Source organism: Macrotis lagotis, chromosome 8 (assembly GCF_037893015.1).
Source record: "Macrotis lagotis isolate mMagLag1 chromosome 8, bilby.v1.9.chrom.fasta, whole genome shotgun sequence".
NCBI lineage: Eukaryota > Metazoa > Chordata > Mammalia > Peramelemorphia > Peramelidae > Macrotis > Macrotis lagotis.
Genome location: NC_133665.1, coordinates 4,011,790 through 4,038,713, shown reverse-complemented (window position 1 = coordinate 4,038,713; position 26,924 = coordinate 4,011,790). Strand labels below are relative to the sequence as shown.

Below are 26,924 nucleotides of genomic sequence, written 5' to 3'. Positions count from 1 at the left end.
AGAAGGGTCAAAACTAGTTCTGTTGGGGGCAAGTTAACAGGGCCTCTACTGGTCCAGTTGGTTAGGTATCAGAACAGGGATGAGGGTGGAAAGCCACTTATTACATGAGTTGTTTATGAAGTAAATATGTTTCTTTGCTCTGGGCAGGTGAGGTTGGGAATGCAGCCAAGATGATGTTGATTGTGAATATGGTCCAAGGGAGTTTCATGGCTACCATCGCTGAAGGACTGACGCTGGCCCAAGTGACAGGACAGTCTCAACAGACTTTGCTTGACATCCTCAATCAGGGACAACTGGCTAGCATCTTCCTAGATCAGAAGTGCCAAAGTAAAGTCCATTTTTATTTGTCATTTTCTTTCTTCTGTTTTACATCAAACATTCTTGTGTTGTGACTCACTGGCTGAGATCAACATCTTAAGCATGAGGATCTTGGGTTCAAATTGAGTAGAGAAGGCCAACCTAAGCTTCTTTCCTAGGTTTCTCCTCCATTCTGTACTCTTTTGTGCCAGAGGGACTAGAGAACAATTCAGGGGTGGAACTTGTGCGTTTTCTTGAGTTCTACAGGAATGTGGAGTTTAAAGACAGTCATCTTTGTTAAACTGCTGGTGCACTTTTCTAGATAACTTTTTATCAGAAGTTACCCCTTTTTCCCTTTTTTAGAATTATTTTTTTTTTACAGATTTTTTAAAAATGTCTTGGTTTTTCTCCTCTAGATATCCTCCAAGGGAACTTTAAACCTGATTTCTACCTGAAGTATATCCAGAAGGATCTCAGATTAGCCATTGCACTAGGTGATTCTGTCAACCACCCAACTCCTATGGCAGCTGCAGCAAATGAGGTACATTCAATATTATTTCTTATTCTGAGACTTTGAAAAAGAAAACTAAAGTCTAAAGAAATGTTAAGTAAGGGGAAAATGCTACAGGTAGGACTGGGCCTTTTTTTCTAATGAGCAAGAAAGAGGGATTATACTGTGTTGGAATCAAGCCTTTGAATTACATATGTTTATGTCACTCTTCCCTCTCATGCCTATCTCCTTGAAATGGGCATTAATAAATGTTTAGACTTGACCAACTAAGTAGTAATTTCTCAGAAACTCAAAGCCTGTGAATTTTAATTATCCTGTATCTCCCGTTCTACCTTATCATATCATATAATGTTGTATACCACAGTAGATGCTTATTGATTGCAATTATATAATAATTTCCTTACATACCTTAATTATCACTAAGAACAAAGAATTAACTGTAATTCTTTGTCATTTCAGGTATATAAACGAGCCAAGGCACTGGACCAGTCTGACAATGACATGTCTGCTGTGTACCGAGCCTACATACACTAAGCCCTGAGGCCCTATCTTCCTGCTAATCCCCATTCCTCACATGGGGTCAGGGTCCTGGGACTGAACTCTGGACCAGTCCATCTGTCTCTACGTTTCCTTTTATACACAGACTTTGAAAAGATTTGCCATGAGTGCAGCTGCAGCATCAGGCCTCCTCTGGGGGCTCAGGGAAAAGGGGGGGAGGGGGTTGGGAAAGGTGATATTGGATTGTGAAAAACTGATGAGCAGTCCTGCTGTGCATTTGCTGCCTGGATCAGAATGGTGACTGTGTGTTCAAACAGACCCCACCCCTACCCCTTTGATCCCCCAGAAGCGATGCTGCCAGAATCTGCTTGGCTTCTTTCTCCTTCCTGAGTTTGTCAAGAGTTTGAGTTCCTTCTAGCAAAGGGGGCCAGAGTCCATATTATCCTCTTCCCCTCTCATTGGGATTGTAAGAAGCAGCTTTCATGGTGTCCTAGTTGTGAAGTCCGAGTTTCTCAAACTCTAGGGATTGGCTCTTCTTCCTTTTTTGATCCTGCCCTGAATTCCCTGGGAATACAGGCTGCTCCATTGGAAGACCACTTAGGTCTCCCATATCAGTACATCCCCCAGGGAAGAGGACATTGAGGTGGCATAGACCTCAAAAAGGGGCCTACAGTACTTCAGGCTACAAACAACCAGTTGGAGAGCATTTGGATGTTTAAGCCATCAACATTCTGAAAAAAAAATCTAGTAAACTAATTCCTCTTTAAATGGTTTTATGAACTGGAAAGATTGAAGGTTTGATTGAAGAACAGACCCACCCCACTGTCATCATCCCATCACAGTATCCACCATCTGTAAGACCCTCTTGGGAATACTGGAAGGGATTTTTTCCAATATAGATAGGATTTAGTATCACTAACCTTACTTAGTGTTTGGATTTGCATTCCAGCCCCAGGGGATGGAGGCGGGAGAAGGAAAGGGAGGAATGATGCGCCCACCAGTGAAGTCTGGGAGGTGTATCAGAATGATTCTGATTCCGTTAATGTCACATGCTCTTCTGACTTCTTGTGGAGTCCCCTTGAATGCCCTTTAGGCCCTTCCATCTGTTTTCATACAGAAAGTCTTGTGCATGCCACCACCTTTTTTTCTTCCTACCCACCCCTGCCTTTGAAGAGACAGTGGGTGTCTTTTTACCTACTTTGACCCAGACCTAGCTTCCCCTACCCTGGGTAACCAACACTGACCAATCATGGGATCAGTTCTTAGTAAAGGAATGAGTAATTGCACTCCAGCCAGCATCATGTTCTTTGTGCCTCTGGGGCCACAAGGTCCCCTATTTGGGGAAAGAAGACTTTGCCTGAGATGGGTCCTGACAGACTAAAAAGGTAAACCCCCAAGTCCATCTTGGAGATCCCTGTATTCTCTTTGGGGAGGGTACCCTAATGGGATTGAAATGGTACATAGGAACAAGGAAAGGCTGTCATCCCTAAAATCCTAAATCTACCTTCCTAAAATCTACCTTTATGTGGGTTGGTTTTCTGAAGTCACATGGAGGGGGGAGGGGGGCAGCATTCAATGACAGTTCTATGGGTGTAGTTTGGGTTTTTTTTTTTCCAGCATCTGGAAGTTTGTCCCTCTTTCCCCTTTATCTCTTATAGCCTAGGTTTGAGAAATGAAACTTGTGGAAGAAGAGAGGACATGGGGAGGATGCAGTATCAAATTCTAGTCCAGATGTTAAACTGGCAATACTGTCCTTATCCCTTTCTCTGAACATGCCAGTTCTATTCCTGGCCAGGATGGTGGGAGGGGTAAGGGGTGGGGGGGAGGGAGGGGAGAAGCTCTGGATCTGGGAGATGCTGTAATGAAACTGGCTAGTCAGTGTTGTCTTAATATTGTTGACAATTCTGTAAAGTTCCTTTTTATGACTTTCTGTTTTAGCTATTTCGCTTTTGTTTTTGACTCCTTTTTAAAGAGAAAATGTGACATTTGTGAAAAGCCTATAAGAAAAGCAGTTTTCCTTTTATCCCTTTCAATGACAAACCCTCTAGGTAATTAAGGTTGTGAATTTTTATTTTTGCTTTGTTTTTAATTAACGTTTGTCATTCGGAATAGGATTGTGTGATAATGTTTAAATGGCAAAATAAAATGATTTTGTGCAATTAACAAAGCTACTGCAAGAAAATAAAACCTTTCTTGGTAAATTCGTGTGTTTGTGTGAATCTACGAGCTTAGGACCTGGGGGGGGGGGGGGGCTCACGCTAGATGGAGGAGATGCACGGAGCCAACCGTCCTCTACCGAAAGATGGTGTTTCTCCATTTCCGCTCGTCTATCGGCCAATCCGTGAGTAGAGTGGAAACGGGCTGCCCAATCAGAGCGGCGGGGCGCAGCCGCGTCCTAAGCGCTGCCGGGAGGCCGAGGGCCCATTGGCTGCGGCGCGGGGGCGGGGGCGGGGCTCGGCCTCGCGTCTCTCCGCGGGCTGGGCGGGGGCCGAGGGCCGGGGCCGCCAGCAGCGGCGCCTCGGGGCTGGCCGTGATGGCGACTGCGATGGCCGCCACGGCGGCGGAGCGGGCGGTGCTGGTGAGTCTCGTGGCCCCGCCGGGCCGAGGCCTGCCCCGGCCGCCCCGCGAGCCCGAGGCGGGAGGGCCTGTTCCCCCCTCCCCGAGCCCCGCGGGCCGGGCCGGGCCGCCGCTTACCCCCCTCTCCCCGCGGGCAGGAGGAGGAGTTCCGGTGGCTGCTGCACGACGAGGTCCACGCCGTGCTGCGCCAGCTGCAGGACATTCTCAAGGTAACCTTCCGGGGGCCCTGCCCGGGGCGGGGGGCGAGACCCTGCCCGGGGCTGAGGGGCCCGGCTGTGCCCGCTGCTGCCTGTGCGACCCCCGGGTACCGAGCGGTGGGGGCTGAAGTGCCTCGGCCCGAATCGCACAAGATGCTGGGCAGCCCGGACGGACGAGGCCCCGGTTGAGCCCGGCCTCCAGCCCTGCAGAGCTGCCCTTGCCAGCACCGAGCTGGGGCCCTGCTGCCCTTCCTGCTCGTCGCCGGCCCCAGGAAGATCGGGGAGGGAGGGAGACGGGCAGCGAGCAACAGCTGCGCCCGGATAGGCTCGTGAAACCGCCGGCGGGGCCCGCCTCGCCCCCGGCCCGGCCTTTGGGAAGGAGTTCTCTTCTTGCAGTGGCCTTAGAACTCAGTTCTAGTGACAACATTGATTTTAACGTTTTTTCCTATTTTACCACCCCTCTCTTCTAATCCGCACTAGGAAGCCTCTTACCGATTTACTCTGCCTGGGACAGGAACAGAAGGACCAGCCAGGCAAGAGAACTTCATCCTAGGCAGCTCCAAGTAAGTCTGAGGAAGAGGTTAATGCGGAGGACCCTCTTGCATCATTGCCTAGTTCTTACCATAGGTATAAAGTAGGAACTTTAGTGTGAGGGACAATAATAGGTGGATAACAGAAGCTGCTCAAAGATGGACTGTTTTTGCTATCTACTTTCATCTTAAAAGTCAGCAGCTTAGCTGTCCTTATAGGGTACAAGAAAATTGCAGATAACAACTGTTTCTGCTCCCACTAAAAGCCTGTGAGCTTGAAAATGATCTGTTCCTGTAAGAAGTACTAAGGCCTCTGATATCGATTCACAAACCAGGTGTCTGATTTGAGATTTGGGATGGGAGGTGAGTTGCTATGTGTGGGAAGGTCGAGGATTACACAAAAGTAGAGGGTGGTGTATCTCTGGGCTTGGAGAGGGGCCTGGCAGGGAAAAGGCTTTGCCCTGACAGTCATGTGTTACAGTACAGACCAGGTGAAAGGAGTGCTGACTCTGCAAGGGGACGCACTGAGCCAAGCGGTGAGTCTTTAAGGGCAAAACCCTGCCCTTTTCTGTCTCTTTTTTGTTTATGTGTTCTCAATTTAGAATGCCCTCCTCCCATCTTGACCTGTTCAGATCCCTCTTCCTCTGTGAAGTCTTTCCGATATCCCTCAGCCATGTGTGGTCTCACCTTCTGAAATTCCCTTGCTCTTTATACCTCTTACCTAAGTGTTTCTCAATTGGATATTTTTCTTTTCCCCATTTACTTGATATTAAGCTTCTTGAAGGCCATTTCCTTTCTAGCACAGGTGATATTGAATAAAGGCTTATTAAATGAATGGAAAGTTGGAAGCTGGCCTGTAACATAGTAAACCAACCTTGTTGCTAGATCCCAAAAAGATTAAACTTTTTGGTTCTGCTTTTTAACAGGGGCAGGTTTTTTTATTAGCATTACTCAAGTATCTGACTTTGCTTTTCTTTTCACTCTGATCTTAATAACATCAACAAGGATTTCTTAGGTCCTGCTATAATACCTAACTTTTTTCTGAGACAGTGTACAGGGACACAAGATAATGTAAGACCTTTGCCCTCAAGAAAACTTACAGCTATTTGCTGCATTCCTCCCAAGATTATTATCACCAAATCTAGTAGAATTTTCCTGTCTCTAGTCTCCTCTCCTCTCATTCTCCTCTCTTTATGGACTTCTCTCTAAGCCTGGATCTAGCATCATTCCCTAGAATCTCTGATCCTTCTGAGATTCCAGGTTTCCATATGAACATCCTGCCCAGGGTGAATGTGGCGAGCCCTTAATGCCCCTAATCCCCTGCTGATATTCTTATCCTAAAGGCTCTTGCTATTTGTGATTTTGTGAAAAGCAGAAATGGAATACAAACAGGTAATTTTAGCATCTCCCATTTGAGCTGTTTATTGAGCCCTTTATTGTTTCTCAGGATGTGAATCTGAAAATGCCCAGAAATAACCAGTTGTTACACTTTGCATTCCGAGAAGACAAGCAGTGGAAACTGCAGCAGGTAATTCTCTCCTAGTCTATGCAGCTGTCCCTCCCCGTCGCCTAAGGCCCTCAGGGCTTCAACCACTGGGCACAGCCCTAATCTCTGAAGACTGCCTGGATGACTCTGATTTGACATTTCAGGAGTTGAGGGGCACTGGACATGAAGGACCTGGAAGGATTTGCTGGATATTGATTGATCCTGAGACCAGGCCAGGATGGTTGTTTCCCCACAGCAGAGCTTAGGCATTGGAATCTTTGACCTCAAGGATTCTGTGACTGGTTTTCCTCCATCACCAGTATCTTGATTTAGTAATGAGAGTTGGGCATGTATGTTTGGGAAGCATGAGTCATTATGCAAACACATACACTCTACACGCAGTAAGGAATTCTGTCACATACGTGGATATACACTGTCACAAACATGTGAGGGGAAGATCAGAGGTGACACCCATCAGTTCCAGGATGAGACAGGCATACTGCACCATATTCAGAAGGCAGGCAGTCAAGTCATCTAGAGGGCTTTTAATTGATTCCCAGTTCTGATGAATGATAAATGACCTGGAAAGCCATCCCCTAATAGAGTGTTCCTCCCCCCAAACCATACTTGGGTGGGGCATGTGGGTTTTGTGTCTTCAGATCCAGGATGCCAGGAATCATGTTAGCCAAGCAATATATCTCCTTGCCAACCGGGATGAGAGCTACCAATTCAAGACAGGAGCTGAGGTTCTCAAGGTGAGCACAGAGACTGAGTCTGGGGGAAAAGTTCTGAAAGGGAGAATGCTTACCTGGTGATAACTTCCCTTTCAAATCTTAATCCCTTCTTTCCTAAAGTCCACCTTACTTCCTTGCCTCTCCCTACTCGTGACAAATCCTGTGACTCTGAAGGCCTTCAAATCTCTGCTTCCAGGGTATTTTTAATGGTACCAATAAGTACAGTAGGTGAATTTTTAGGTCTCTGAAACCCAGATCCCAATCATTTGGGAGTATTAAGTGAAAGGAGTAGGCTGTTCTTCTTTATTTGCTATATTCAACTATATTCCCTCAATACTCATTGATTTTTTACTGTCTTAGATTATAAATAAAAGTAATAAGGTTGTCACTATCCCAAGGAAAAAAACTTCATCCTATCCAAACCCACAGCTGCAGCTTTGATAGGAGAGGCAGTGCTCACCCACTGGCTTCACAGAGCAGTTGTCCCTCTTTTGAGCCTTCAGGAGATATAGAGTGTCTAGAGGAACCTTTGCCTTCAGTCACAGGAGTAACCATGTAGACTTTGTTCAGAGTTCTGTGACTTGAAGGAATCCAATGGCCTTTACCCCACCTTCCCATTTGAGAAACAGGCATTTCTGGAACTTGAGATTTTGACCAGTTTTTTCCACTGGGAGCTGCTATGACAATCATGTCTGTCCCCAGCTAATGGATGCAGTGATGCTGCAGCTAACCCGAGCTCGAAATCGGCTCACCACTCCAGCGACGCTTACCCTGCCAGAGATTGCTTCCAGTGGCCTGACGGTCAGTGCCCAGACTTGCTGAATTAGATGGCTCATTTCTGGTAGAGGCCCCACCCCCATCACTCAGGGTGAAGAGTAGCTAGGAAAGTGAGGGTAATCCCTACAGAGAATTGAGTGATAGCCCTTCAAGGGACCTGCAAAAGACAGACATCTTTTGCCTTTTTCCTTCCTGCATGCCTTTCCTATTCTCTAGTTCAGGGATTCTTAACCTGGAATTGGCCTTGGGCCTTGGTTTTGTTTTGGGATTGGGGTTTGTTCTTTTGATCATAATTCACATTTTGATAACTTATTTCAGTGTGTTTGATTTCCTTTGTAATACTTTTTTTTTTTATGTGATTGTTAAAAACATTTCTCTGGGAAGACTTTACCGACTGGCACAGTCTTGTTAAGAATCCCTGCTATGGGAAGACAGGCCTTGAGTTCAGCAGCCTCATTCCCAGCGCTGCTTCAGTGGTAGAGCTGCAGGGGAGACAGCCTTAAGTACCTTGGACAATCAGACGAAGACTTTGTAGCATTTCCCTCCTCTTGGGGCTGGGATGGCCAAAGGTAGGCACAGTAGGAGATAGAACACTAGCCATAGAGAAGGCCACTCTGGGACCCTCTTCCCACCCTGTTATTCTGACTCCTACCATCTTGAATGGCTGGTCTGACTAGAGGCTGCATCCTCACTTCCCACAGAGGATGTTTGCTCCTGCTTTGCCTGCAGATCTTCTGGTGAATTTTTACATCAACCTCAATAAGCTCTGCCTGACAGTGTACCAACTGCATGCTCTGCAACCCAGCTCCACCAAGGTAATGAACTCCTCAAGACGCCATTCCCCTGCTACTGCCCAGACAGGGCTCTTGGGCCCAACCTCAGACCCTAATAACTGTACCCTGACTTTGCTTCCATCAAGAGAAATTCCCCAGGTACTCTGGGAGGGGTGGGTCAGAGAAAGTACTAACCTCATTGTCTCTGATGCTTTGTTTAGAACTTCCGCCCTGCTGGGGGTGCTGTACTTCACAGCCCAGGAGCCATGTTGTAAGTACTCATTTTGAGGTGATGAGTGGAAGGAGTATGTGTCCCCAGGCCTCTAGATCTCTGCCCCATTTGGAGCATTGGGATCAGGCCTATGTCCTAATGAAAGTTCATCTCGAGTCCTTCCAGCCTTGGCCAAGGTCCCAACTTGGGGCCTCCTTCTCTGGGTTCCCCATTCCTAGAGTTGTGTATCACCTCTCCCACTCCTTCCTATGTTGACTGCAGCGAGTGGGGTACCCAACGACTGGAGGTGAGTCACGTGCACAAGGTGGAGTGTGTGGTTCCCTGGCTCAACGATGCTCTCGTTTTCTTCACTGTCTCCCTGCAGTTGTGCCAGCAGCTCAAGGACAAGGTGGGAAACCAGTTTGTGGAGCCTGGGGTGACAAGCCTGAGAGACAAGGCAGCTTTCAATGACCTTCTAGTAGGGTAGTTCAAACAAAAGCAGAATTAATTCATGTAACAGCATACCCCGAATTGAAGGTCCTGGCAGGTCCAAGGCTAGGTTATATACTGCATTAAAAGAGTTGACTGATGCTGCTTTGGGTATTTTCTCAGGAAGGCAGCTTTTGTTAGGAAAAAATGATGGTTGGTATTCCTAGGTGATATTTTTAAATGCTTTGAAGCATTTATGTAAAACCCTTAGAATCACTAAGCAGAATACATAATTAGTATTCTTTTTCTCCCCCTCCCTTTGCACAAACACTATCAGGCTGAATACTTAGCCTTCTACCAAAATTTCTCCTACTTCTTTCACCCGTTTTGAAATTGTTACAAAGGTTGGGAGCACACTGAGCTTTGCTGAAGTACTGAGAACATGTGAAGGGGAGGACAGTATGCCTCCAGGGTAGGGAGATAGGTAAGGGGGCCAGGGGGGGAGGAGAAGCTAGGAGGGCTCCTGCTGATATTGCAATGCTCTTGTCCACAGATCTCAGTCTTCTCCAGCTACTGGAGTTACAGACCCTTCTGACCAGCAGAAGCCTCTGACAAATTTCCAAAGTAAAGGAGGTGCCTAGCTATGATTTGGTTCCTAAGGAGGCTGAGTCAACTCCCAGGAATGAATCCCTGGAGGCTGCAATACAGACAAATTGCTGCATGCAGCTGGCTCTGCATGGGCACGGTACATTATTTATTTCCCTCCTGGCCCCCAGGCTGTGAGAGGCCCTCTTTGCCTGTTAGAGTTGCATGAATGATAATGAACACTGAAGAAGTGGGTCTTGAATAGGACCTGAAGGGAACTTTTCAGGTAGCATTGCTATGGTGATGAAGGCCAGTGCCCGAGAGCCCTAGGCCTACCGAAGACTAAGGAAGCACTTTGTGAAAATAGAAATCCAAAGGTTGAGGCTAAATGGAGGCCAGACAGCCAGCCCTGCATTCCTAACCCAGCTTCCTGGGGTGTTGATGACCTTTGGACTTAAAGAAAAGTAGGAGCACAGTACTCCAGTTCTGCTAATCCTTCTTAACAGCAGTGCTTCCCCTGAGAACCTCAAGCTGTGAGCACAGTATTACAGACTGGGGGTGTGGGGGGAGGAGGTGGAGAGTGTTGACACTGCCCATGACTTGAAATGGTGTTCTGTAAAGGTATCAGTCATCCACTACGAAATAAAGAGTTAAGACCCAAACCTTTGTGCCCCATGGCTGTCTTGGGGGCAGGGAGGACTTGGAAGTTGATGTTCTTGTGCAAAGATGTGTTGTGTGGGTGTCTGTTGGAAATGTGTAAGTACCTCTGAGACAGGTTGTTTTTTACTTTGGTGTGCTGTCTTTTCCCCAGTGGCCTAGCTTGCTGTCAGTAGTGTTCCACATAAAGCCCTCTGTAACCAGGGTGCTAGGAATGCAGCAAAAGCAAACTTTGATTGTGTTTAAGGGAACAAAGGTGGGGAGAGACTAAAGTTACTAAAGAGAAGATCTGGAAAGATGGAGTACGATTTCTTTAATGTTGCTTCAGGATGTGAGCTATGAGAGAGCTGATGCTGGTCCTGATTTCCAAGGCCATCTGGTAGGTAGCACTGAACTAAGGTTCCAGGGCTAAATTGTCCACTCCTTTGAGTCTTCTCTGCAAGAAATAGAAGTGCCTTTAGAGTGATTTAAGCAACCTGCTCCAAAGGAGCAGGGCCTCAGGGCAATCCCTGGGCCTATGAGAAATGAAATAGAAAAAGCCAAACTGGAATCTGGGGGTCATTGAAGGGACCTCAGGGACAGAGGTTACCTTTGGGGCCCTGGAGGAGTTACAGCAGCAGCAGCAGCAACAGTGCAAGAGGACAAGGAGCATCAACAGCAATACAGTCCCTGAGGGGGCAGAAGGAAAATTGTCATTGGGAGCCTTGGCCCCAGGAATTGGGAAGAAGAGGCTGTGGTCTCATTGGCTCAGAGCATCATTCAAATGGTTGGGGATACTTGACAACATTGACTCAAGTAAGTTAGAGGAAGGGTAAGAACCAAGGCCACAGTGATAGTTGGCAAAGATGAGGGGGAGCTATGACGGTTATAACCCTACTCACCAGTGAAAGTGAGAAAGACTACAAAGGCCACAACGTCCCACTCTGACTGAAACAGATGGTGACTTTTCAGTCGGCTCAACAATTGCTGTGCAGTCTCCTGCAGCTCACTCTCCACATCCCTGATGGATGGGGCCATCCCTTTCAGTCCTTGGGCACCTATCCCATCACCACCAAAAACATCAAGAGGACAACATAGCCTGGTTATCCCTCCCCACACAACTTCGCACAGGTCCTAACTCAGCCCAAGTCTGGTAGGAAAGAAGCTCAGATCCTTGTATGACCTTGGTCACTTAATTTTTCTGGACCTCACTTTTCTTCATCTTTAATGAGAGGTGGTCTTTTGAGGTCCCTTCCAGTCCTGGTTCTGTGACTGAGATAGCACAATCATAAGATTCAAAAGAAGCCCATTCCTTCTTAAGGCTTGCCTTGGGCAGATACGCCGACAGGAAGCTTGAATTTCCACCTATCTTCTCTTTTGTTGACCCTTCCCAGAACACAGAGAACTATAACCTGACAACACATCCCCCAGACTTAACTTCTCTGGATCTACCATTCATCTATAATGAAGACGATCTTTTGACAATCCTGGGTCTTGTAACATTGGGTCATTCCTGAAATTCAAAGGCAATCCATTCCTTCCTAGTTCTTGCCAACAGGAAGTTTGTTTCCACCTTCTTCCTCCTCCCACTTTTGTTGTCACCACCCTGAGTACAGAAAGTCAGAGGCTCCTAACTTGACTTTATTTCTCCCCTACCGTAACTCCCCCAGACACCTATAAAAATCCTCACTGATCCCCCACTTAAATCCCTATGCTCTTACCTTAGAGAGAAATGTCCTGCTTTTGGAGGTGCAGCACCTCAGCTTCCTGCTTCCTAGTCTGTTTGCACCTGAGGTAACCCAGCTCCTCCTCCAGCCTCTGGGCCAACCCAGCGCAGCCCAGCCCAGTTCAGCTATAGCTAATGATTCAGGGAACAGAGTTGAGGTGCTGAACTGCCTAGGTTTACCACAGTTATAGACTTTGAGTATGGGAGAGGGGAGCATGCCATCTCCCAAAGGGCTGTGCTCTCTGCAAGATCCCAAAACATAGGGAAGGTGAGGAAGGTAAGGGTAGCTATCACTCACCCTCAGGTAAGTCTCTCCTTGTTCACACACATAGGCACACATAGTCCTAATGCCTAATTCTGCCTCAGAAGATTTTGAAAAAGGTAAAAGAACCAGGGAATAGGGAGAACAGGACCCAGGAGTCTTAAGATGGCATGATGGGGATTGAAGAGGGGAAGGAGGGCAGATTTCCCACCTTGGCCTCAAGTAGAAATTTCAAAGAATCGAACAGTTCTGCTACCCACAGTACACTCCTTCAAATTCTCTAAGGGAAAGTGCCCTCAATTAATAGCCAGAAAAACTAGGTTCTATTCCAAGATCTGTCAACCAACAAGGTAATCTCAATGAAGATGCAATTTTTTCCTCATTACCTTTCAGTTTCCTCATCTATAAAATGAGTGAAACCTCACTTTACTCTGTCACTTACCTGGAAATAATAACTAGCACTGGGCTCAGACTTTTATAAAAATCTCATTTGTCCTTGGGAGGTACATGTTATCATTCTCATTTTACAATAGATGAAACTGGGACAGACAGAGGTTAAGGGACTTGCCCAAGGTCACAGCTGTTGAGTGTCTGCAACTGAGATCTTAACTGTTATGGACAATGCTGTCCACATCCACGGAGGGAGAAAACACAAAATCTGAATGCATACTACATTTCACTTTTCTTAAAATTTCTCTTATATTTGTTCTTATCTGTTTTTTTTTCTTTTCCCTTATTCCTAATTTCTCTTTCCCAAAATTATTAATATATAAATATGTTAAACACAAATGTACATGTACAGCTTTTACCAGACTGCTCACTGCCAAGGGAAGAGAGGGAAGAAAAGTGTAATTTATAAATTTACAAATGATTGAATGTTGAAAAACTAGCATGTAATTGGAAAAATAAAATCAGTTGAACTGAAGTTTTGAACTGGGTGAGATTGGAGGTCCAGCATTCTTTCTGAACGTCTCTAATCCCTATCCTGACTAAAGCTTAAAATACGGATCAAAGGAAACAACATAAGGGATTTAAGTGAATTGCTTAAGTATGACTTTAAATTGTTATATAAATGTGAAATATGCTCATTTCTGCTTTATACCGAGGGCTGCTTTATCTTTTGTTGGTTTGGTTTTTCTTTTAAAGTTTAAAAAAAAAAAATTGAATCTACAGACACTTCCCTCAAAAAATAATCCCAAAGACAATTTTGGGTTATCTGCAATGGAGAATACCATCTGTATCCAGAGAAAAAATTGTAGAGTTTGAACAAAAACCAAAGACTTATTACCTTCAATTTAGAAAAAAAAATTATGTAATTTTGTGATCTCTTTTATTTTATTTTCTTCCTTAAAGATATGATTTCTCTCTTATCACATTCAACTGAGATCACTATGGAAACAATGTGAACATTAACAATGCCTTCTGTGGGGGTGGGGGAGGGAAGCAAGAATGGGGGGGGATTGTAAAATCAAAATTAATAAAATCTAAAGAAAAAAAAGAATGTGAGGTCCTTGAGAAAAAGAATAATTTTACTTTTCTATTTATTTCCCAGTACTTAGCAAAGTGCTTTGAACATACTAAATACTTAATAGATGCTTTCATTCTTTCATTCATACATTTCCTTCTCACCACTCTCATGATTACCATCCTAGTTTAGAGTCTCAATTCCTCTTCCTAGATTATAGGTTCCTAATTTGTTTCCCTTCTTTAGATCACTCCCCACTCAAATGTATCCTCTATGCAGCTACTAAATTGATTTTCCAAAAGTTCATGTCTTCCCATGTCATCTTTCTACTAAATAAATTCCAGTGGCTCCCTACTACTTCTCATATCAAATAAGAATGTTTGACCATAACGAAAAAGTAATAATAATCACCAAAAAACAATACAATCCCAAAGATAAACTATTGATAATTGATAACACAAGCCCCTTGCTATTTCTGTAATTTATTTATTGATACTTTAATTTTGTCATTTGTTGGCTGTTTGTGGGAATTGAATGGACCACATTGACTCCATCTTGTGACTAAAATTCTGGAGCTAGCTCACTTCCCTTTCCATTTAATTATGAATCTAGTCCAACTTCTGTCCTGTGAGAAAATGCAAGTCAGTTATTGGAACTTGGCAAAAACCTTATTGCATTGTTTCAACCTAGCCTTGAACTGGACTACCTCTAATCTGTGGTTTAGAGACCTTTAATAACTAAGGGCCTAGGTTATACTGACAGGAAACTCCAGAAGTCAGATTCAAAGATTAATGCAAGAAGTTTTCTCACAATTGTCATCTCAAGCAACCCTTAAGTCTTATCCGAAAACTGACCCCATATTAATCAATTGGTATTGTTTCTATATTCAATATTTATTTTTTAGGTTTTTGCTAGGCAATGGGGTTAAGTGGCTTGCCCAAGGCCACACAGCTAGGTCTGAGGTCGCATTTGAACTCGGGTTCTCCTGACTCCAGGACCTATCCACTGCACCACCTAGCCGCCTCTATTGTTTCCATATTCCTTTGATTATCTACAGACACTTAGAGGAATAAAACACCTCTTTTTCTGAATTCAGAAAATTACACCTATTCACTCTCCCCCTCCCAACTTGGAAAGTTTTTTTAAATTTTTTTATCCAATGAGAAATCAGATTACCCAACATTGTTTTGTTTCCTTTTAATTAATTGGCCTTATTTGGTTAATTGTTTCTAATGTATAAAAATTTGTCTTCTCCTATATTTTAGGTACAGACCTAAATTGTGGAGGCTTGTTAGTTGGTTGCCATATTATTGCTTTATAAATCTAGATACTCAAAAAACTGAACCTTTGTTTCCTTGTCATTTCATCTTTCACCTGACACAGCACTAACAGTAAACATTATATTGGGTTCAAGTTTTGTTACTACTGAGTGCTTTCTTTATTTATATTGTAGTCAAATTAATGAGTACATATTGTTCTTTCCTGTGACCTCTGTTTAAGGATGGGCATGTTATTAAAACTGAGTTTATTTCTTCTTAGACATATTTTCTATAACTGTCCCTCTATTTAAGATGGGAATGTTATTGAAGCTTGTTTTTTCTTCCTACATATATTTTCCATTACTCTTCCTTTTTTCTCATAAGAAGTTTTTATTATGAAGACAGGAAACATACTAAAGTATTTCCACAGATAAATTATATATATAATATATATGTATATTATATATATATATATACTTTTGTAACCCATCTTTTAGATGGAGGAGGTTGGGGTCAGGGGAAGAGGTTGGGGCTAAAGCCAAGGGGCGTGGACTAGAATAGGAAGTTCACATTACTGAGGGAATAGGAGCTAGTTGGGAGAGATTGAGATCAAAGTATGAAGACTTCTTAACTGGTTATCTTTTCTCTCCTCTGCTTCCATTTAGGATCATGGATTTAGATCTGAAAGGGACTCTTGAAATCCCCTTCCATACCTCTTTATTTTATAGATATGAAAAATAACAAAGATGAAGTGAACTTTCCAAGTCACACTGCAAGTAATTATTCAGTCTAAGATTTCTTGTGCTTTCATACCCTTTCCATTTTACCTGGATGCTGCAAGCATACTTATGGGACAGATGCTATTTGGCATGCACCTTCCAAAGATACCTAGTAATGTTTCTTTCCTAAACAAACTTTGACTTTGTATTTACCTTGAATGCTTCCTACATTAAATAAGTCCTAGGCTGGGGAATTGTGGAGAGGGGTTCGCAAGAAGGGGGGAAGGGGAGAAAAAGAGTTCAGATTCTTCAGTTAACTGTCATCTACTCCCCCACCTACTGTACCACAGTATACTGAACCTGACCTCCCTCCATAGCTGGCTCCCTACAGAGTGACCAGAGCCAGGTGACTAGGAGAGAGCAGTATTTAAGTCTCTCTTTTTCATCTGTCATTGTCTTTGTGTTTCTGTCTGTCTTGTTGGCCTATCTTTTATTACCTCTTGTTCATCTGTGTCTTTCTCTTGGTGTCTGTTATTTTCTCCTCCCCATCATCTATCTCAGTGTCACTGTCATTATCTTATTGCATCTCTTTTCTCATTATCTCTTTATCATTATCTAATTTCCTTGTTTATTTGTCTTCCCAACTATTACCACAGGATAAATGGACTCTTGGTCAGGAAAAGCCTCCCCTTGATGAGTCCTACTTCTGCTATTGGAAGGTGAGCTGTCACCTTTCCATAGATGGGGACAAATCAACACCCCTTCCCCACTCACTAACATTCTCCAAACTGAGTATATTTTTCAATCAATTAGTCAATCAATCAATTGTATCTACTATCCGAAGGGTGCTGTACTAAGTGCAGGAGATATAAATAGAAAAGTGAAATGGTCCCTGCCCTAAAGAAGTTTACATTCTACAATAATATATGGAATATGTTACCCTGGAATATGCCTAGACTTTGACCATTGGATTTTCTAGCAGAAATGTCTATAGAGAATGCATCAAAACTGTAGCCAGTGCAGGACAATATATCTGGGGCCTGTGCAATAGCCCATTGGGGGTGGGGGTGGGAGTAGGGAGGAATGGGTTAGTTATTAGCTCAAGTTTTTCTCTAATTTGAAATGGGATAAGTGATATATCTCTAGCTGGACATTTCCTAAAATGAGGAACCAAACCTCCCAGTCATATCTCTTTTTCTATCTTTTATAATCTACTCTTACTCCAATCCTTCCTAGGATTTCAGACAATCAGTGTTCATAAAAGTTTAGTATACTTAGTTCAATTAGGGATCAGGTGTCAGAGATCAAAGATAAAAGAGAACAGGAATCATAATTCTGTTTTGCCCCTGAGTTGTGAGCCAAATTACCCTTCTTTTACCTTTCTCCACCAGCCCCTACCCCATAACAACAGGGCTTGACTGGGTGCACAGACCTATCGCCATGGCAGGGACTTCAAAGCGTTGCCCATCTCCCCAAACCTCACAACCTTCCAGCCCCAGGGCTGCTTCTTGTGAGATGTTTGGCTATGTGGGGATAGAGGCTGTGTTGGACCAGCTGAAGATCAAAGCCATGAAAACTGGCTTTGAATTCAACATCATGGTTGTTGGTGAGCAAAAGTGAATGAATGATCATGGGGTCGAGGGGAAGAGAGGAATAAAAATAAGCTGAAGGGGAAAAGTCAAGCTGAAGGTAGAGTCAATTTAGGGCTCCTTCCATCCCTCTTAATTCAACTCACTTCCACACTGTGGTCTACAAACCATTCATAAACCTGTGTGCACTTTTTGTCCTTATGACCAATCCCTCCATAATTTTATTTCCCCAAGCACCATAGGAGCATAAATCTGTAGGTTAAAGGGACCTCAGAGAATCTCTATAATCTCATCTACCCAATTTTAACAGATGAGGAAATAGGTTCATGGAGGTTAAATGAGGTTAATGGAGGTTAAATGTGGTTAATGGAGGTTAAATGTGGCAAGCCACATAGGTATTATCTGATAAAGGCAATTTTTGAATCCAGGTCTTCTGATTCCAAAGTCAGCATTCTTTTCACTGTACCATACTGCCTCCAACCATACCCCAAGTGTGACCTGGCCTTTACCCAGTTTGTGACCATGCATGCCATTCTGCTCTTTACTCCATTAGGTATCTCCACTCCCTCCCTATCCCACTGTTCATGAATGTGTCCTTCTGGTATATCCCCAGGGAGGAGTGGATTGGGTAAGTCCACAATGGTAAACACTTTGTTCAAGTCCAAGGTATGGAAATCAGCACCAGTGAACAAGTTGGGGCCTATACCTCAAACCCTTCAACTGCAATCTGTTACCCATAGTGAGTATCCTCCCTATCTCCCCTATCCTATAGACCAATCACGAACCGCCCCAATTTCCTAAAACTGTCCTCCTTCCAGAGCTGATCCCCTTCCTTAACTGTTCCTCTGGTCCTGATGACTCCTCAGAGTTTGAGATCCCCCTATGATGATCCCCAACCCTCCCTCCATAGCAATTGAGGAGAAGGGTGTGAAACTGAAGCTGACAGTAACAGACACACCTGGATTTGGGGACCAGATCAACAATGACAAGTGGTATGTTCCTTCCTGAGAATTCTATCCCTATTTAAAGTATGGGGGAGACTCCCTTTTCCATACTTTGTTTCTTCCCCATCTCTCAGTCTATTAGATCTCTGATCCTTGACACAGAAGCTTTTCCATTTTCTCCCTCCTCGCAAAGAGAGATGACTTAATATGGAGTTTAGCTCTGCTTTAGAGAACCCTAGGGCTAGAGTAGTTACTTGAAGGTTCCTATTTGGCAGCATGAGAAGGGTTGTAGGAGATCTGACCATTCTTTCAAGACCCAGTTCAAATACCACGTTCTCCACAAAAACTTGCCCAACCTTCTCCACCAAGCATTCTGAAATTCTCACCCCTACTATTCTTGAAGTACTTATTAAAGGCTATCTTGTGTTGCTATTACCTATGCTTGTCCCATCTCATCTGTATTATACCCTTCAGGAAGGAAATTATGTCTTAGACTATTCTGTGGCCTTTGAAACCAACTCTTAAGTTGTTGGTGCTGATAATCATAGTGGGGGAGTGGGGAAGGTAGAATTTGAAAGAATGTCTCTCTGAGTCAACAGGGTGGGGATGGTTGATAGGACCCAAGTATCTTTTCCACTTTTTTTTCCCCCTTTCCTTGCTAGTTGGGACCCCATCCTGAGCTACATCAATGATCAATATGAACGCTACCTGCAGGAAGAGGTTCTCATCACTCGGCAACATCACATCCCTGACACACGAGTGCACATCTGTATATACTTTGTGCCTCCCACAGGGCACTGGTGAGGGAACAGTAAAGGAAAGCTCCCACTGGCAGGGTGATGGGATGGTTCTATTAGGTATATATACACATGATTTATGGGACTAGTCTATTAGGGATTATATGTTCCAGTCCATTAATCCTAGCTAATATTGCTGATTGAAAGTTCTAGGTACATGGAAACAATGCAAAAACTAATAGACTGGGGGCGCCTAGGTGGCACAGTGGATAAAGCACTGGCCCTGGAGTCAGGAGTACCTGGGTTCAAATCTGGTCTCAGACACTTAATAATTACCTAGCTGTGTGGCCTTGGGCAAGCCACTTAACCCCGTTTGCCTTGCAAAAACCTTAAAATAAAAAGACTAATAGACTGTCTTCTGTGGGGATTGGGGGAAGGGAAGTGAGATTGGGGGAAAAATTGTAAAATTCAAACTAAATTAATTAATTAATTTTAAAAAAGTTCTAGGCACTACCAGAATTTGGGGTAAAGAGAGGAGTCTAGATTGACTAGAGCTGGAAAATGGACTCATTGCCTCCCTCATCTTCCTGCTCCTAGTCTTCGGCCTCTAGACATTGAGTTTCTGAAGCGTCTGTGTCGAGTGGTAAATGTTGTTCCTGTTATTGCTCGGGCAGACAGCCTCACCTTAGAAGAGAGGGAAACATTCAGATGGCAGGTAAGGAGTAACTGGGCCAGATGTAGAAAACCATTATCAATAGGATGCTAGATGGTTTATTAGGAAACTTCATGCACAGGCTCAGGGAAGTGTTTCATTGATAAGTGAAAATAAAGACTGCAAGTGGAAGAAGGGTTATTAGTTGAATGAGAGGTGGGAAAATTGGGAAAGGATGGGGTTGGTTGGGGGTTTGGTGGGAGTCATATAGGGAGAAAGGGTCCATGACCTGGCAAGGACTGAAGTTAAATTTCTGCCTCCCTCAGATTCAGGAGGATCTGAAGAACAATGGCATCTTTGTTTACCCCCAGAAGTGCTTTGATGAAGACACAAATGACAAAACTTTGAATGACAAAATCCGGGTAAGAGAGGAACTGATAACAGTAATGGGATCACTGAAGTAATGGTTAGGGACCTCTCTTTTAGGAAACCTCCTTTTATCTCCTCCTATTCTTCATTACCATACACATCCAGCACCCATCATTTCAGGTGCAAGAAATTAGGGTGAATCAGTTCATTGGTACAATGGCTAGAGTACCCACCCTGGGGACAGGAGGATTTGAGTTCGTTCTGACCTCAGACACTAGCTGTGAGTCCCTTAATCCCAATTGCCTCTCTCCAAAAAAACAAATAAATGAAAAAGAAATTGTGTTCATCTGTATGAGGAACCTGCAAAAAATCAGAGGTCTAATGAGAAGGGCACAATGTGGTCAAAGAGTTCCTCCTTATTCAGACTAAGAAAAGTCTTTCATAGAGATTTGTATGTTTCTAATTCCAAGTCCTTTTTTTTTTTTTTTTAGGTTTTTGCAAGGCAAATGGGGTTAAGTGGCTTGCCCAAGGCCACACAGCTAGGTAATTATTAAGTGTCTGAGACCAGATTTGAACCCAGGTACTCCTAACTCCAAGGCCGGTGCTTTATCCACTATGCCATCTAGCCGCCGCCCATAATTACCAATCTTATAGGGTTTTTTTAACCCCATAACATCTCTCCTACCATTACTCTTCTTTGAATTCACACTTCCTACCACCCCTCAATTAGGCCTTCATTTTCTCATATGAAGCTCTGAATTGGTCTTTCTGCTTCAGATCTCTCCTACCTCTCTAATCCATCCTTCACATAGCTAATATGTGTAATGTGTAGGTCTAGCTATATTAGTCCTCTGTCTATAGAGTATCTTCTATTACTAAGTCTAAGATCTGTTTATCATTTAAATGATAAATCACATCCTGACTTCAAATTACCTTTTTTTAGGTTTGTTTTTTTTTTGCAAGGCAAATGGGGTTTTGTCTTGCCCAAGGTCACATAGCTAGGTAATTATTAAGTGTCTGAGGCTGGATTTGAACTCGGGTACTCCTGACTCCAGGGCGGGTACTTTATCCACTATGCCACCTAGCCGTCCCCCAAGTCCTTTTCTTTGCAAACCTTCCAAGTCTGACTTCTCTTCCTGCTCTACCCCAGCCCAAATCTAGAACCATCTCTCTAAATTCTATTGGTTACTAAGGAAAACAGACTTTTCTATAGGTTTTACCCTTAAATTAAGTTTGAAATGTATCCCCCAGGAAAGTAGACCTTGGTCAATTCTCAAAATCCTTCTCAAAAGGGATTTCAAACTACTAAAATGATGTAGTTCAAAGAGTTAGATAACCTGAATTCAAATTTTGGGCACTGCTACTTATTCCCTACATAACATTGCCTACCTAAGTTATTTTTGCTGCTCTCAACTTCATTTTCCTCATCAACAAAATGTGAGGTCAGATTAGAGAATTTCTAAGGTTCCTTTAAATTCTCTCACAGAGAGAAGGTGATGCAGATGACTGATAACAGCTCTACCTTGCTTAAATTCAAATCAACTAATTTTTTTTTTAGGTTTTTGCCAGGCAATGGGGTTAAGTAGCTTACCCAAGGCCACACAGCTAGATAATTGTTAAGAATATGAGGTCGGATTTGAGGTCGGAATTCACCCCTGCAGTACCTAGCTGCCCCCAATTCACTTTCAAATCAAGATATCATCCTCTTCAAGAACAAAAGATGAACAACTATTGGCAAGTTGAACTGCCAGTAAAAATCCATACATTTAGTGTTTCTAAATAAGGGACAGGGGCAGCTGGGTGACGCAGTGGATAGAGCACTGGACCTGGAGTCAGGAGTACCTGAGTTCAAATCCAGAGTACCTGAGTTCAAATCCGACCTCAGACACTTAATAATTACCTACCTGTGGCCTTGGGCAAACCACTTAACCCTGCTGCCTTGCCAAAAAAAAAAAAAACCCAAAGAAAAATAAATAGTATAAATAGTCTCTCTATTACTCTTAGCTCATAGCGCATGATTTTTCATCCTATTCAGACCTTGTCCATATCTTTCCATGAATCTTCCAGAGAGAATTCAGTATGAGAAAGACCTTTCTTTGGTTCTTTTAAGATGTCATGAATGCTTGAGAAACCCTGTCTTTTAGCCACTCTTTTTTTGTTGTTGTTTTTGGTTTTTGGTTTTTGCAAGGCAATGGGATTAAGTGACTTGCCTAAGGTCACACAGCTGGGGAATTATTAAATGCCTGAGGCCAGATTTGAACTCAAGTCATCCTGACTCCAGGGCCAGTGCGCTATCCACTGTGCCACCTAGCTACCACCAGAAAACCCTGTCTTTTATCACAGACAGGCCCACCTTCTTGATATACCTCCTATGAATTTTATTTTTAAATTTTGAGTCATCTGCAGTTTCATTCTTCTGAGATTATGTTGCTCCATGAATTTTTAGCCATATAACATCCTAGGAAGATATGATATTAATAAAGTTAGCTTTGAGAGTATTGAACATCTGGGATTCAATCCAAGGCCTGTGCAATTTCCCAAGTGTGATCCAATCTGATCTTTTCTTCCTACTAAATTGTGGGCCATTTCCCGGCCATAGGTCATTGTCTAGTTTTAGCACCTGCCCAAGGTACGCATAAGGATAAATGCCTCTGGGATGTTCATCCAACTACATGCTGGATAGGCAACAGGCATTCTTTACCCACTCCACCTCTCCCACCTCCCATTTGGACAACTAGATCAATCACTTTTTAGTGACTATTTCATGAGAAATCTTATAGGACTTGAAGCAAGCAATTAGATATCACCACCCCAAAAGAAAACAAACTAGGCAGCCATGCTAAAGCCAACAGAGTGCTGTAGATAGAATCAGGAAGACCTGGGATCAAATCTTACCTCAGACTTTCTATTTGAATGACTCTGGGAAAATCATTTTTGTGCCTTGAAAGTTTTAGGATAAAAGTAATGTTAACAGATGTTTTATAAATTTTAAAGCCATATAAAAAATGTCAGCAATTATTATTATTGTTTGGGAGGGCCTTTCCTCTTTGGAGTTTACAAGACATTCTCTCTAACACTGACAAACAAAGACTATCCTTCAGAAACATTGTGAAGTTAGCAAAGTTTCTGTTTAGTCTGCTACTTTCTCTTTTATGAATTTTGTCCCTCTCCCACCCTCCATGGTACCCATTCTTTCTAACCCTCTTATTTCTCAAAGTCTCTTTTCTGCTATTAAAACCTGCTCTCAAGGCAAAGGTGGCACAGTGAATAGAGCACTGGCCCTGAAGTCAGGAGGACCTGAGTTCAAATCCAGTCTCACCTAGCTTTGTGACCTTGGGCAAATCACTTAACCCCAATGCCTTACAAAAAAAAAAAACAAAATAAAAAACTGTGCTCTTAGAAAGGGTTCAAGTATCAATTATTCACTCATGGATATAAATTAAAATCCTTAAACCCTCATTCCCCAGGATTTATCTTGAGGTTCTGAAAAGCTTTGTCCTGTAATTTTAATCATTTAGTTGGTGGAGGCAATATATTTTAAAGGATGATAGACAATTCACGCCATAAAAATCTAGCTCTTAGCTAATTCATTCTTATAGAAGATCTTTTACTTCTTGTCTCAAATTAAACTACCAGGCATTCAGACTCTACTGCAGAGAGCACAACTCTGATAGGCTACTTTGTATGAATGCCAAATGAAAACTTGCCTTAAATATAGCCTTTTTTTGGACAACTTGAGCAAGGAACACACATGCCAGAAAAAGTAACACAAGGACACTCTCAGAGTCTCTTTGAAGAACTTTGGAACTGACTGTGTGACATGGGAGTTGCTGGCACAGGACCACCCAAGCATGATGTGCCCACATTAAAGTAGGTGCTCTGCTCTATGAGCAAATCAGAATTTGGAGTAACTCAAAAGAAACAGATTTGCAAATTTAGAGACATCACTACCCCAGATATTCATATGGACTAATTTGTACCTAACCTGTGGTAGAGCATTTCAAGTTCATATTTGGTCTGATCAGCCACAGTCATTTGTCATTTTGGTCCTCTTTGAGAATATTCCTCCCTATTTTTCAGGATGAAGTCTTCTTCCTCATCCATAAATATTCCCTCATACGCCAGTGTGCCCATTCATTTTTTCCTGCCCAAATTACTTTTTCCATTTTTGATCTTCCAGCCCAGGTTCCATATACCCACTGAGTCCCTCAAACTCTGCTTTGAGAGGCATAGTTTCCAGTATTAGGGAGGTGAAATTCCCATTGTCCTCTGCCCTGGTCAGAACATACCTGGCATATTGTGTTTAATCCAGGGTGCAACATTTTGGAAGAACATTATTAAGCTAGAGAATGCCCAGAAGAAGGCAGCTAGATGATAACAAGAGGCTTAGTTGAAGAAATCAGAGATAATTATCCTAGAGAAGACTCAGTGGGGACATAATAGCTATCTTCAATTATTTGTAGGGCTGTTATGTGATGGAAGAATATTTAATTCTGCTCAGCCCCAGAGGACAGAACCAGAAACAGTGGCTAGAAGTTGTAAAGAGGCAGGTTTAGGTTTGCTGGAGGGAAATTTTTAAAAGAGAGTTACATCTGAACAGAAATCTTCATGAACACTTATGGGTGTTTTGTAGTAGGGATTCCTTTTCAGATACAAGTTGGACTAGATGACTGCTGAGTTCTCAGAATTCTGAAGCTGAAATTCTGTAATTCAGTAATTCTGTAATTTTGTGACCACTCCATCAGGAGAAGATCCCATTTGCTGTGGTTGGAGCAGACCGTGAGCACATGGTTAATGGGAAATGTGTCCTTGGCCGGAAGACAAAATGGGGAATCATTGAAGGTGGGTGCAGAAAAGGTAGGAAAAGAGAATCTTGATAGAGGTTATGGAGTTAATGATGGTTATGCTTCAGTGAAAACCACTGGTGAGGGATGAATGAGTGTTGAAGCCGGTACAGTATCTTGCACATAATTAAGAACTCAATTGGTCGAATGAATGAACTAAATGATAGTAAGAAAGAAAAGAATCCTTGCACTCAGTTTGCTAAGTTCTGTACCATTAAACTATGTCAGAGTTAGCTATTATTATTATTTTTATTATTATTTCAGTAGAGAATATGGCTCATTGTGAATTCCCTCTTCTGAGAGACCTGCTCATCCGGTAAGAAGGAAATCAAGGGAGGTTATTTGGGCATACAGAAGGACAGAGACAGATTGGGTTAGACCCCTGAGAGGAAGAGGGCTGCATGGGGAAGGGTGGATAAAAGGATATGAGGGAAGTCTGAAGTGACTAGTTAAACTTATCTCTCAAGCTCCCATATGCAGGACCTCAAAGACATCACCCATAATGTTCACTATGAAAATTATCGAGTACACAGATTAAATGAGAGCCAAATATTAGCAAAGGGGGCTGGATGGGTGACCTTGAGCCCACCCACCCAAAGAACACCTGCCGGACCCAGCCGAGGCCATCGTTGGAAACGAGATGACACAGAATGTGGCTCCTGAATGCTAAACATGAACTTCTCAAACCTCTTATACTCAAGATCCTTCAAATGTTCAACCTTACAATTTTTCTTTATGCTTTTATCTTTTACCACAACCAGATAAATTTGGGCTCTCCCAAGACAGCAGATCTTGGTCTCACTCATGCCAGCAATCCTCCCTCTTATCTTTGTACAAACTATGGGAGTATCAAGTTAGAAATTTCATCTTTGAAAAGTGCTTTGTAAATTGCTTGATTTTTGCGCTTTGATGAATTTTTATGAATAAAAATATAACTTTTAAAGCAAGATTTTTATAACCAAAAGACACTCTGGGCCCTATTGCCAAAAGTCTTGTAGGACTTGTAGGGTTTCCCAGGTCCGCTCTTACTCTAACCTAGTACAAGTCACAAGTTACATATGGAACATAACCTCCCCAAAAGTTACATATTTCTCCATGGACAAGTTATTCATTTCAGTCTCCTCAAGATCCAGTACTAGGTACATAGAGAGTACTTGTTGACTTGAATCTTCACCTTGTCTACATTTCCCAGTAGTCTTCCTAAATCTACTTGTTCTTCAATATGTTATATTCTTCATATCTTTCTTTTTTTTATTTTTATTTATTTTGGGGGGGTTTTTTTTGCAAGGCAAATGGGGTTAAGTGGCTTGCCCAAGGCCACACAGCTAGGTAATTATTAAGTGTCTGAGACCGGATTTGAACCCAGGTACTCCTGACTCCAAGGCCGGTGCTTTATCCACTATGCCACCTAGCCGCCCCTCTTCATATCTTTCTACCTGTTCCTTCTAACATAAGAAACTTACTAAAATATTTAAAAAGCTTTGCCTCAAACATCCTAAAGTTGAAAATTTGGGTTCCCTAGAACAGTCTTGAGAGCTAGAGACCTTTTGCTTTCTGGATCCCAAATGGTAATCAACTTTATCATTCATTAACTAGTATTCATTGAAAATGGCACTTTGTAGAACAAACCACTGCCCTAAATTTTATATAGGATTAAAATTTATTCTAGTTTATGCTCATAAATTTTGCAGCCTATATGCCACCTTAGGCATATAGGTATAAGGTAAGAGAGAAGGACCCAACCATTTAATCTCAATCCCTGATGGTTCCTAGGCCATAGTGACTAATTCTCAGTGATTGGTGAAGGAAAGAGCATTAGATTTGGCATTAATGAGCATCCTAACTATGTCATGTATAACTATATACCTTGGGCTAGTCAGTTATCCTCTTTAGAATTCAGCCTCCTCATTTGTAAAATAAGTGGGTTAGGGGTAGGTGGATGGATAGAAGATAGGCCATAGGCCCTGGAGTCAGCAGGCCATGAGCTCAAATCTGGCCTCAGACACTTACCAGCTCTGTGACCCTGGGCAAGTCACTTAACCCTGATGGTCTCCAAAAAATTAAATATAACATTATAAAGTTACCAAAAAAGTAAAATGGAGAAGTTATACTAGATG

General features: G+C 42.9%; 4 protein-coding genes across 10 annotated transcripts in view; 3 read left to right on the top strand and 1 right to left on the bottom strand.

Moving 5' to 3' along the window:
- GLYR1 (glyoxylate reductase 1 homolog) overlaps nucleotides 1–3,123 on the top strand; it is a 39,305-nt gene extending 36,182 nt beyond the window's left edge. For all 4 annotated transcript variants that reach the window (XM_074196316.1, XM_074196315.1, XM_074196317.1 and 1 more), the window contains exons 14-16: nucleotides 148–327; nucleotides 714–838; nucleotides 1,268–3,123. In XM_074196316.1, the coding sequence (XP_074052417.1) occupies nucleotides 148–327; nucleotides 714–838; nucleotides 1,268–1,342 (380 nt within the window). In that variant the 3' untranslated portion in view covers nucleotides 1,343–3,123. The remainder of the gene's footprint in view (nucleotides 1–147; nucleotides 328–713; nucleotides 839–1,267) is intronic.
- Nucleotides 3,124–3,778: 655 nt separating this feature from the next.
- Nucleotides 3,779–12,375, top strand: ROGDI (rogdi atypical leucine zipper). Its single transcript, XM_074196318.1, has 11 exons — nucleotides 3,779–3,884; nucleotides 4,021–4,092; nucleotides 4,561–4,643; nucleotides 5,092–5,146; nucleotides 6,058–6,138; nucleotides 6,756–6,851; nucleotides 7,533–7,631; nucleotides 8,309–8,422; nucleotides 8,602–8,651; nucleotides 8,874–9,000; nucleotides 9,574–12,375. The coding sequence occupies exons 1-11, from the start codon at nucleotides 3,840–3,842 to the stop codon at nucleotides 9,613–9,615; spliced, it is 864 nt and encodes a 287-aa protein (XP_074052419.1). The 5' UTR covers nucleotides 3,779–3,839; the 3' UTR covers nucleotides 9,616–12,375.
- SMIM22 (small integral membrane protein 22) lies at nucleotides 10,551–12,045 on the bottom strand. Its single transcript, XM_074196319.1, has 4 exons — nucleotides 11,963–12,045; nucleotides 11,144–11,299; nucleotides 10,852–10,931; nucleotides 10,551–10,698 (listed from the first exon to the last, which is right to left on the bottom strand). Exons 2-4 carry the CDS (start codon nucleotides 11,277–11,279, stop codon nucleotides 10,657–10,659), a joined length of 258 nt encoding a protein of 85 aa, XP_074052420.1. The 5' UTR covers nucleotides 11,280–11,299; nucleotides 11,963–12,045; the 3' UTR covers nucleotides 10,551–10,656.
- Nucleotides 12,376–15,976: 3,601 nt separating the features above from the next.
- On the top strand, nucleotides 15,977–25,750 carry SEPTIN12 (septin 12). 4 transcript variants are annotated; one of them, XM_074196305.1, is made up of 11 exons: nucleotides 15,977–16,078; nucleotides 16,329–16,391; nucleotides 17,064–17,278; nucleotides 17,875–18,000; nucleotides 18,172–18,253; nucleotides 18,868–19,005; nucleotides 19,540–19,657; nucleotides 19,921–20,016; nucleotides 24,709–24,805; nucleotides 25,075–25,123; nucleotides 25,275–25,750. In XM_074196305.1, the coding sequence occupies exons 2-11, from the start codon at nucleotides 16,366–16,368 to the stop codon at nucleotides 25,468–25,470; spliced, it is 1,143 nt and encodes a 380-aa protein (XP_074052406.1). In that variant the 5' UTR covers nucleotides 15,977–16,078; nucleotides 16,329–16,365; the 3' UTR covers nucleotides 25,471–25,750. The 4 variants fall into 4 exon arrangements, with proteins under 4 accessions (XP_074052406.1, XP_074052405.1, XP_074052408.1 ...); XM_074196304.1 differs by having other exon boundaries at nucleotides 25,072–25,123; XM_074196307.1 differs by lacking the exons at nucleotides 15,977–16,078; nucleotides 17,064–17,278 and having other exon boundaries at nucleotides 17,815–18,000; nucleotides 25,072–25,123.
- The last annotated feature ends 1,174 nt before the right edge of the window (nucleotides 25,751–26,924 follow it).

Coding starts and splice junctions, on each gene's coding strand:
- ROGDI (XM_074196318.1), top strand. CDS start 3,840: ATGGCGACTGCGATGGCCGCCACGGCGGCGGAGCGGGCGGTGCTG. Junction 3,885..4,020: donor CGGCGGAGCGGGCGGTGCTG/GTGAGTCTCGTG, acceptor CCCCGCGGGCAG/GAGGAGGAGTTCCGGTGGCT. Junction 6,139..6,755: donor AGCAGTGGAAACTGCAGCAG/GTAATTCTCTCC, acceptor TTGTGTCTTCAG/ATCCAGGATGCCAGGAATCA.
- SMIM22 (XM_074196319.1), bottom strand. CDS start 11,279: ATGGCCCCATCCATCAGGGATGTGGAGAGTGAGCTGCAGGAGACTGCA. Junction 10,932..11,143: donor AGTCTTTCTCACTTTCACTG/GTGAGTAGGGTT, acceptor CTGCCCCCTCAG/GGACTGTATTGCTGTTGATG. Junction 10,699..10,851: donor ACTCCTCCAGGGCCCCAAAG/GTAACCTCTGTC, acceptor TATTTCTTGCAG/AGAAGACTCAAAGGAGTGGA.
- SEPTIN12 (XM_074196304.1), top strand. CDS start 16,366: ATGAGTCCTACTTCTGCTATTGGAAG. Junction 19,006..19,539: donor GTGCCTCCCACAGGGCACTG/GTGAGGGAACAG, acceptor TCCTGCTCCTAG/TCTTCGGCCTCTAGACATTG. Junction 25,124..25,274: donor CTGAGAGACCTGCTCATCCG/GTAAGAAGGAAA, acceptor TTATCTCTCAAG/CTCCCATATGCAGGACCTCA.